At 45.3% G+C, this 11,206-nt stretch overlaps 1 protein-coding gene across 6 annotated transcripts in view; it reads right to left on the bottom strand.

Annotated features, from left to right (window-relative positions):
• The window catches only part of LOC125306754 (USP6 N-terminal-like protein), a 21,732-nt gene extending 11,102 nt beyond the window's left edge, over positions 1 to 10,630 (bottom strand). For 3 of the 6 annotated variants that reach the window (XR_007195600.1, XR_007195599.1, XM_048262264.1), the window contains exons 1-3: positions 10,417 to 10,434; positions 1,134 to 1,207; positions 846 to 927 (exon numbers count right to left, since the gene is read on the bottom strand). Coding sequence is in view for 4 of the 6 variants with exons in the window: in XM_048262264.1 (XP_048118221.1) it covers positions 846 to 927; positions 1,134 to 1,141 (90 nt within the window). In the remaining 2 variants the exon portion in view is untranslated. Of the gene's footprint in view, positions 1 to 845; positions 928 to 1,133; positions 1,208 to 2,063; positions 2,157 to 2,212; positions 2,230 to 10,416 lie in introns of those variants that run through there. The other 3 variants (XM_048262265.1, XM_048262267.1, XM_048262266.1) reach the window with 3 other exon arrangements.
• Positions 10,631 to 11,206: the final 576 nt, after the last annotated feature.

The raw sequence follows: 11,206 nt of genomic DNA, 5'->3' as shown, positions 1-11,206 counted from the left end.
TATTACATGGTTGGAGGTGAGTTTGCTGCTGGGGCATTCTGTCTGCAGGGGCTCTGAGAGATGCTAAACCAAGGAGGCTGCTGACAGGACGTGTCCGGTGCGATATATATGGCGTCCGGCGAAATATATATACATATCCGGTGAGATATACATGACACCATACCCCGCCCCCTCACGCAACACCAGGTCACTCCTCTGACCATCTAACACATACCCATGACATAAACACAGCCTGACCATCTAACACAGCCTGTTTCAGTCAGGATGCCCCAAACCCTATGTTTACTCTGTGATCTCTAGCCAGCCCAGCAAATCTAGTAACGCTTCTAGAATTTGTATTCAACTGGAACTGTAATTATACTATAAGTAATTGTAAGTCTCTAATTCTTCCTCACTGTGACTGTGACTGTGAGTGTTCGTGTGATATTACCCTGAGTTAGCCCTCATTTCTCAGTTTAATCATAAAGCTCACAACTCTATGGCATGCCTAGAGTCCCAAACGGGCCGATGTTAAATTTGGATCCTCAGTGAAACATGTTTTATGTGATGAAAACCATTTGTCATGAAACTGTGTGTGATCCCAGACTCCCTCTGCTCCTCGCTTTTACAAGTCTGGGGTCAAGCCCCAGCGCCAGTGCATCATGCAAACAAGCCCCATCAAAGAGAGTCGCAAGGCCATGCTCACAACAACACAACACAACACAACACCAGCACTTTGAGATATCTTATGAAATGTAAAGTGCAATACAAATAAAATGTATTATTATTATTATTATTATTATTATTATTATTATTATTACAACACAGCACTCCCTCGCCCCCAACACACACATTCTATCACACACGTTGTTTTTGGTCCTGGGCTCCCTCATAGAGTAGCGGTCACGTTTTTTACCGATGCGACTGAAAAAGAACGTACTTCTCCTCCTGAGAGTGGACATGACAGCACATACACACACAGGCACAAATGTGCACACACAGTAAGACATACAAATGGAAACTGAAGGAGCAAGTGTAATTACTGTCAACGTGTATTCCAGTGTTTATTTGTATGTATTTGGGTAGGATCCATTTACAGTATATAGCCATTTAAAAAAACATTTCTGTAATTTGTAAACACATCAGCCACCTACCTTATCATATTTAGAGATGATTGCTGCTCTTTCCTCTGCAACCAGAACCTCTATGTCTTTCTTCATGTCAACACCTGCCAAAGAGGACAAACCAGGATTAAAGACCACTCTCAGACGCCCGCATGAAACATAAAGACCACTCTCAGACGCCCGCATGAACCATAAAGACCACGCTCAGACACCCGCATGAAACATAGACTCTTCAACATAGACTCTTCAACATACCAGGATTAACTACCACGCCCAGGCACCCGCATGAAACATAAAGCCCACGCTCAGACACCCACATGAAACATAAAGACCACGCTCAGACGCCCGGATGAAACATAAATACCACACTCAGACGCCCGCATGAAACATAAAGACCACACTCAGACGCCCGGATGAAACATAAATACCACACTCAGACGCCCGCATGAAACATAAAGACCACGCTCAGACGCCCGCATGAACCATAAAGACCACGCTCAGACACCCGCATGAAATATAGACTCTTCAACATACCAGGATTAAATACCACGCTCAGACACCCGCATGAAACATAAAGCCCACGCTCAGACACCCGCATGAAACATAAAGACCACGCTCAGACGCCCAGATGAAACATAAAGACCACGCTCAGACGCCTGCATGAAACATAAAGACCACGCTCAGATGCCCGCATGAAACATAGACTCTTCAACATACCAGGATTAAATACCACGCTCAGACACCCGCATGAAACATAAAGCCCACGCTCAGATGCTTGCATGAAACATAAAGACCACGCTCAGATGCCCGCATGAAACATAAAGACCACGCTCAGACACCCGCATGAAACATAAAGACCACGCTCAGATGCCCGCATGAAACATAAACTCTTCAACATACCTCCCATATTCTCACCCTAACAACAACCATCACACCATATATCCTGCATGCATCACTGACCTGTATGTCTGTGTTCATGTGCACATGAGTATGTGCTTACAAGCTCTTGGTATGCGCACACACACACACACACACACACACACACACACACACACACACACACACACACACACAAAGATGTGGAACCTGTGATGCGAGGGGTTACTAACCTATCCCTGACTAGTTGCGTTGGCATGTGGTTGATGTTTCCAAATAGAGTTCACTCACAGCACCAATATTTGTGTGTTTGATTCTGTGCTACCCACACACACACACACACACACACACACACACAGAGAGAGAGAGAGAGAGAGAGAGAGAGAGAGAGAGAGAGAGAGAGAGAGAGAGAGAGAGAGAGAACACACTGCTCTCAGATCCGCTGTGTTTGTGTCCGTCCAATGCCTGTGGTCAGTGGTGTAGTGACCAAAGTCTGGCCCGGAGTCAGCTGGAAATGCCGCACGGGTAACCATACCCTCCCTGTGCTCTGAGGAGGCCGTCTGCTGTGCACATCAGAAACGCAATCCCCCTGGGAACGAGGAGACGGACAGGACAGGCCAAAAAGGTTCCCGCCAAACTTCCTCTGCCACCACTCCTCTGTGCCGGACACCTCTCTCTTTCAGTCCCTCTCTCATGCCCATTCTTCTTTTCTTTTCCTCCCTTCCTCCTCCCTTCTTCGTGTTCTGGACCTGCCTCACGTTTCCTCCCTCTCTGTTTTCACCGTATCTACACTCCTCTTTCTCTCGCTCTTTTCTCACATCTCTCTCTTTCGCTGTGTCTCTAGGTCTTTTCCCTGGCCTCTCTCATTCTTTCCTTTGCTCTCTTCTCTCTCTCTTCTCTCTCTCTCATTGCTCTCTCTCTCTCATTCACTGCATGCCTCCTCCAGGCATCTGTCACACATACAGAAATAGTCTCCTTCCTGGCATGAGCATTTGTTCATGCGGGCACACACACAGACACACACACACACACACACTCACACACACACAAAAGCACACTAACATAGGCCTACACACACACACACACACAAACACTAAAGCACGCAAACATAGGCCTACACACACACACACAGACACACAGACACACACACACACTGTTGCACAGAATTTTTTGCTGTATGAGTTTTCACCATCTGCCATGCAATGACATTCTGATAAAATAAACCCATGGCACAACCCAAACAAATAGGACAACATCAACATGTCCACCCTGATCATCATCATCATCATCATCCCCAGATCCCATCCAGCGGGTCCAGACAGCAGCGCACGCATCATGGCGGATGTTTGATGCTGGCACTCGATGATCTCTTAACTGACCGAGCCATGCAGCTCTCTTATCCTCTTACACAACTGCTCTCAAACACAGCAGAAGCTGATTCGGCAGTCTGTGTTTGTTGTGTGTGTGTGTATGAACATGACTGTGTTTGAGTTTCACCAGTACTGACCCTTGAGCTTAACCCGCTGTTCCACAGACACAAAGCACACACACATTTGGTCTCTTTTACCTTCTCTCTCTCACATGACTGTTGTGGACGTGTTGTGTTTGGCTGGTTTGATCTGAGGGGCCTATTCATGAGATGATTTAACTCTCAAAATAAAGAGAGACAATTAAACTGCAGTAGTGGATCATCTGACCCATTTAGAGATGCCGTTCCCTCGAGGTCTCCACTGCATGCTCAACACATGCTCTTGTCATCCTCCATCTCTCTGTCAAACACACTTATTCATGCGGTCTCTTCCCTCGTTTATACAGATCTGCTCATGCATCAATCACTCAGTTTTTACATCACACACACACACACACACACACACACACACACACACACACACACACACACACACACACACACACACAAATACACAGAAACAGAATCACACACACACACACACCTTTCTGTTTTTAAGTGCATCTGACACTTCCCAAGCTCAGCATTCAACACTTCTCAAGCTCAGCCTTGTGCTTTACTCTTTCTCTTTGCGCCTGTCATTTACTATGTGCTGTGTGTATTAGTAACGTATCAACATGAGGTGCATCATGTGCATGGGTGTCTTTCACACCTTCACAATACACATAAAGAAAGGAAACTGCAGTGATACGCAAACCCTTCTCTGCCTAAACAAAAGTGATGATAACTATGACTAAGTCACGGATCTAATCCACTATGAACACTATTATGAACTTCAACACAATCAGCTGGCCTGGGTGAATGTCACTTTGACTGTCTGATTACTCACTGAACTGACAGGCAGCTGTGGCCTACTGGTTAGCTTCGGACTTGTAATCGGAGGGTTGCCGGTTCGAACCCCGACCAGTAGGAAGCGCAGAAGTGCCCTTGAGCAAGGCACCTAACCCCTCACTGCTCCCTGAGCGCCGCTGTTGTAGCAGGCAGCTCACTGCATTGGGATTAGTGTGTGCTTCACCTCACTGTGTGTTCACTGTGTGCTGAGTGTGTTTCACTAATTCACGGATTGGGATAAATGCAGACCAAATTTCCCTCACGGGATCAAAAAAAGTATATATACGTATATACTGACGGCACAATAAATGAGTTTAAGCAAAACAGCACATACATGGAGTCATAGATATACATCACATTTCCCCTACACACAGACATACATGGAGTCATACATTCCCCTACACACAGACATGCATCTCAACCTATACATTCGCCCTACACACAGACATGCATCTCAACCTATACATTCCCCTACACACACACGTGCATCTCACCCTACATTCCTCTACACACACACATGCATCTCACCCTATACATTTATCTCACCCTATACATTTCCCCTACACACACACATGCATCTCACCCTGTGGCTTTACATACATGTTTTATATCTGACCTTGTTTGTAAGTTGCTTGGGATAATCCTGACTAAAAGGATGAAGATCATATGGATCTGTGTCTGTGAGGCGACACGTTGGATTTACTCCTATGGTCTGTGACATATTACATGCCGATACGTGTCAATAGTACAGCAATAACAGCAATTAAATTATTCAAGCAGAATACATTTATTATTCAAGTGGTTTAAATACAGCTGAATCATGATCAATATGCCTGTCTGTTTGTGTGTTTGTTTTGTAAATAATCCACATAAACAACATCTGGGACGTGAGAGGTTGGGGCCTATTGTTTGTGTACGATCCGAGTGCACCTCATGGCGTAAAAGCAGACAAGCCAGAGATTCTGGCTGGATTATGGCAGCAAGACCCCCCCCCCCCACTGTGCGGACCCCCACCAGGCAGTGGCCTCCCCCATTGCTGTGTCTCTGACAAGATGGGGCGACAGCGGTCACTGATGCTAAGAGAGAGAGTCCCAAATCACACCCACTGCAGGGATGTTAATCCCTCACTCCTTCGCTCAGATTACAGATTAGTGATTTAGCCTTTGTTGTCTGGTGGTATTTGAGAGGAGGATAGGGCCTGTGGTAGTTGTCTGTGTTCACTGAGAACGCTGTAGGGTGGATTCCTTTACATTGGGAGGGTGAATAGATGTAAGTGAGAGTATCAGATGTTACTCTGATGCCTGTCAGACTGGGCGTTTTTGAGGAAGAAAGTAAGTGAGGAGAGTAATACTGTATATCTCAACCAGTGGTGTAGTCTAGTATACTGTAGTGGATATACAGTATTGTGATCAACCCCAGATGATAATCCTTGCCTATTTTAAGAGGGTATACTGAGATGGTGATGCTTTTTAAGTGGGTATACTGCGTAGTCCTGCGTATCATGCAGACTACATTACTGATGCAAACAAAGTTTTAACAGTCATTGGTGAGGATGTTTAATGTTATGTGCCTGTGTACTCTTACGGTTATCACCATTAGCCCACAAGCACGTACACACACACACACACACACACACACACACACACACACACTAGTTAAGTTTCTTCTCTCTGCTACCATGCTTGTGCTGTAAGAGCCGCTGCGTCCAAGCTGCTGTGGTCACATGTGGAAGCTATCTGCTCCTCTACACAAGCCCCCAGAGAGGCCTCTCCAAAACAGAGAGAGAGAGAAACGGAGAGAGGGCGGGAGAACGAGGGAGGAAGAGAAGGGGAGGAGGAAGAGAAAAGCATTACAGAGCTGGAGAAGGGAGAGGGAACAAGAGAGGAGAGAGAGAGAGAGAGAGAACAAAGTGATGGGGGTATGACACACATAAAGATGAAGGGGGGAGAGCAATAGATGAGAAGAGAGAGAAACAGACCAATAAATGAATGAGTGAATGAGAGAAAAAGACAGAGGAGGGAAGAAGAGAGAGAGAGAGAAGGGAAGAAGAGAGAAAAAGACAGATGAGGGAGGAAGAGAGAGAGAGAGGAGGGAAAAGAGAGAAAGGAGACGTCAGTACAGAGACAGGGGTGAGAAGATGACAGACATAAAAATAAAAGTGAAGAAAAAGGGGAGGGTAGAAAGATAAATGTGAAAGAATGACAGTGAGAAAGAGAGATAAAGTGAGAAAGAGAGAGAGAGAGTAAGAGAGAGAAGGAAAGAGGGCAATGGATAATATGGGGCAGATGAGAAGGGCAGTTGAGAGAGCTATGAAGAGGGCTGAGAATGAACAGAGACCAAGAAAGACATGAACAGATGTAAACTATAGAGGAGATATGAAGGAGGGACAATAAGAAAATGTGACAGAGAAAAAGAGAGTCATACAAACATGGAGAGAGGAGCATTCTGTGGTTTATAACCCAAGAGCCGAGTCTGTTGGTATTTGCAGCCTGTGTCTTCCTGACAGAGACACAAGCTCATCCACACATCACAGCAGCCTATCAGAGACCTGCATGCAATCACATTAACCAATCACAGATGCGGCTGAGTCACTTCAAACACTTGTCACAAGCAGGGTTTAAAAAAAGTGACGTTGATTTGCAGCTCTGTGTCAGGGGAGACCTGTGATGTCACAAAGGGAATGCCGCTGCGCATCATGATATAGAGTGCAGAGCAGAGCGTCCAGTCACTGCCAACATCTTGACTACAATTCAAAACACACTTCTAGCTCCGCTGAGCTGCCTGCCTGCCAGACACACGTCTTTAGGCTGACATCAGCAGCATATGACTGTAATCGAGACATGCAATGGAGAGTATTCAGTGTGTTAGTACTGCTCACAGCACGTGTACATATGCCCTGATATGGAAAGGAAATCTCTTGCAACACTGAAATAACTTCATTTATTTTGATTACACAGTACATTCTATTAATTAAATATGAATTTATTGATTAATTTGATTTGCTTCCTTGCTTAAACTCACCATAAGGTTTGTTAATAAACTATCTAAAAATCTTCGTAAATTTCTATGTAGAAAAGAAAACACTCGATTCAGTCTATTGTGCATTACCTAGCCGTTTCTGTAGTTTAATGTTCCTGAAACTAAGCAGCACTTGACCGGTGCGTGCACGCGTGACTCCAGGGCTTCTTCAGGCCCAGGGGATTTCTCGTGGTTTCCTGGCTTATGTGTTAACAGCCTTCCTCATGGGATCTCCACACACTTACTCCTCATCACTGACAGAGCACATTGTCCCCCTACACACACACACACACACACACACACACACACATGCACAAACAAACACAAACACACTCATACACACACATGCACACACACATACACACGCACTTGCAAACACACACACACACACACACACACACACACACACACACACACACACACACACACACGCATGCACACAGCTGCTCAACAGGTACTGTTGTGTTTGTTTTCACTGAGAGGCCGGGCCTGGCCGGTGTTATTGCTGGAGTGTGTGTCGTGTCCTCCTCTGCGAGGCTAGACGGCCACGGGCTGGTGTGGTTGGCACGGCCAGCTGGGAGAGCCATCTCTGCCTCGCACGGACACAGCTTCACAGAGCCCCGCTGCACTGAGGGGCCTTGTGTCTGCAGTAGTCTAACACACACACACACACACACACACACACACACACACACACACGCACAGCGTGCACACATGGATACACACACTCACTCTCTTCCTAAGACACAACTGTGTGTGTGTGTGTGTGTGTGTGTGTGTGTGTGTGTGTGTGTGTGTGTGTGTGTGTGTGTGTGTGTGTGTGTGTGTGTGTGTATGTGTGTGTGTGTGTGTGTGTGTGTTTGCGTGTCTGGAGCCAGTAAGTCCCTGTCCTTGAGGTTAACTGCTCTCTCTGTGAAGACCATTCATATTGACATATGGATGGAGGAAAAAGCTTTCGGACCTCCATTCATTCCCTGAGTCACAGCCTCAGAGCAGAACAGACATCAGACATCTCAGGGCACACAATCCCCCCATTCATGCCGCTACCTCGCTATCTGCTATGCTACAGTAGGCCCAGACTGCTCCTCACTGCTATGCTACAGCAGGCCCAGACTGCTCCTCACTGCTATGCTACAGTAGGCCCAGACTGCTCCTCACTGCTATGCTACAGTAGGTCCAGACTGCTCCTAACTGAGCGCTACAGTAGGTCCAGACTGCTCCTATCTGAGCGCTACAGTAGGTCCAGACTGCTCCTAACTGAGCGCACAGGCTTAATGTCTGACGGAGAGGAGCCGCTTGTCTTGCTCCTGTTAGCGTTCAAAGAGCTGCTCTCAATGAACATCTGCAGAGATGAGGTTCTGATGTGGCCAGGACAAAAAAAAGATATAAATGTAAGGTTCCACACATGTGGCTGGGACACACACACACACAGAACGCACACACACACACACACATACTACTGTGTATACCTGACCAAGAGCACACAACATACAAATATGAACTCAACACACACACACACACATACATCTGATTAATCAGCGTTCAAGCCACTGAGAGTCTCTGGAAGCATAAACATAGAGCTGGGATAAACAGAAGCCCTGGAAACAAAAAACATTGTCTATGTGTGTGTGTGTGTGTGTGTGTGTGCAAACACGAGATTCACTAATAACAGATTAAAGTATTGTCACAGAGTAGATACATAAGCCCTCTTAAACCATTCGATATACACAGTCACATGTGCACATGCAAACATATACACATGACCGCACACAGAGACACACACACACACACACACACACACACATACAGTATATTAGAGAGATACATGTTGTCTGCCACTATCACCAATTTGGGTTGCAACAATTAATTGATTAATCGATTAGTTGTCGACTATTGAATGAATCATTAACCAAATTGGCAATAATTAATTGATTTGTGTAATTTTTTGGCATTTTATCAATTAAACCACTACTCGATTACTAATAATCGACAGATAAATCGACTAAAAGTAATCATTCATAACAGCACTATCACCAAAGACATGTGTTGTGTAACCAAATTACATACTAAACATACAAATATTCCAGCAGTTTGACTTTCCCAAACCGACACAGATCTACCTCTGTCCACTTCTATCAACAAACAGCATCTGTGTGTGTGTGTGTGTGTGTGTGTGTGTGTGTGTGTGTGTGTATTGGGATTGGAACAATCGTTTTACTGTAATAGCTGATACATTATCTGACATCACTGAGCATGAAGCAAAAATAAAGAGAGGTCTAGCACTCCCTTGGTGTCTTAATGACATGCACAGGTGAACATACAGGCTGTAGAGTCATTTTTCTTGACTGGGAAGTCGTCAGCCCGTTGGCGCTGGGGGTGATAGTAGCCTATCTCTACCTGAAAAGGTGAGTTGAGAAATCATCTTCGGTTGATTCATTGGCATGTACGTGGACACGTGTGCTTGTTGAAGCCAACCGATTCCACGCCTTACTTGGAAAGAATGCAGACTAAATTCACAACCAGTCACCCGACAGCCATTTTTAGATTTGTAATTGACTTTCATATTAAATTTCATCTCGCCAGATGAAACGTGAAACGCGGATACGTCGAATGCCTTGGCCCATCTCAGAGAGTAAACAGACGCACCACACAGACAACATGTGAGAAACCTCGTTGAAGTCCGCAAAACGCATCAAAAGCTGCCCTTCAATAATAAACCATGCACTGGTAATTATAGCCTAATAGTCTAGGCTACTGCATGGTGTTTACGCTCTTGAATCGTCTCTAAAATATTGCTGACTAAACCAACAGTAGCCTATATAGTCCAGTAAGCTATAAAGTAGCCTATTGTAGGAAAATGCAATATCAAGCTTGGCCATGTTTTTGGAAAGAGTAACACGGCTGCAAAAGCGTAAATGACTGCAGGCTAACCAAAACACAGCCAGACAAAAATCTATACGATCTCAAACATACGGGCCACAACAAAGATGACTGTACGACTCCACTGGCATTATGCACAAGGGAATGCCAATATTGTATTCATAGCAACTACAACGCGCTGAAACGGTAAACACATATCAAATGTTGTTGATAACAAAAGACCAAAATGAATAAACTTACCGTGGAAACGGGAGTTTTTGCTGCGCTATGCGAGCAGTGTTCTCTCTGATCATTCTTTCATCGCTCGCAGGATAACGCGGTTTTTTTTAGATGTCACCTTCTAGGTAACACGGAGCAGCACCAGACTACAATAGAGCGACGCTCCACCACCACAATCCACAATCAGACCACCGCCAATCGCACATCGGGACTCCAGCCAGTAGGGCCAGCTGAGGATGTTGCTACTGTAAGCAGAAAAGCGCTCGCTTCTGAGCAGGCGCAGCACCAAGGCGGCAGATACGTGTCTGTCCGAAATATGTCACACTTTGCTCACAAAAATCAACCAAGCTGTTCGAGTAGGCTACGCCTAACCGTCTAGATGTAAGTTGGCTCTTTATTGTGTGGAAGTGCGTATACTCAAATGTAGTGATCTTTTATCACCAGCCCAACTCAGAATAGGCACGGAATGCATTAATTCCATTCTTTTGCATTTGCATTCACAGAATCTCATGTTTCCATCTGTATGTTAACGTGTTTACCGTTAAGTGCCAGGAGGGCTCTTTCTTTTTCCTGTTACAAAGTCAGTTTTCGCCATTCAGTCTTTTCAGGATAGCCTACTGGAGAGGTTTGTTACGTTTTGTGGGCACAGCACGCCCTCTACAGTTTAAGTGTGCCACAAGCCAAGTATTAGGCCTATTATAACGCCAAATGTTCATAACTGAAAGATGGTCCAGTAGAAGCCATTCATTTACGGTGTTCTTTGTTTAGCCTACTGCAGTTCATTCACTATAATGGATCACTTATATATTTT

Source organism: Alosa alosa, chromosome 14 (genome assembly GCF_017589495.1).
Source record: "Alosa alosa isolate M-15738 ecotype Scorff River chromosome 14, AALO_Geno_1.1, whole genome shotgun sequence".
Taxonomy (NCBI): domain Eukaryota; kingdom Metazoa; phylum Chordata; class Actinopteri; order Clupeiformes; family Clupeidae; genus Alosa; species Alosa alosa.
Note: the sequence above shows the minus strand (reverse complement) of the source record. Positions and strands in the feature narration are given on the sequence as shown.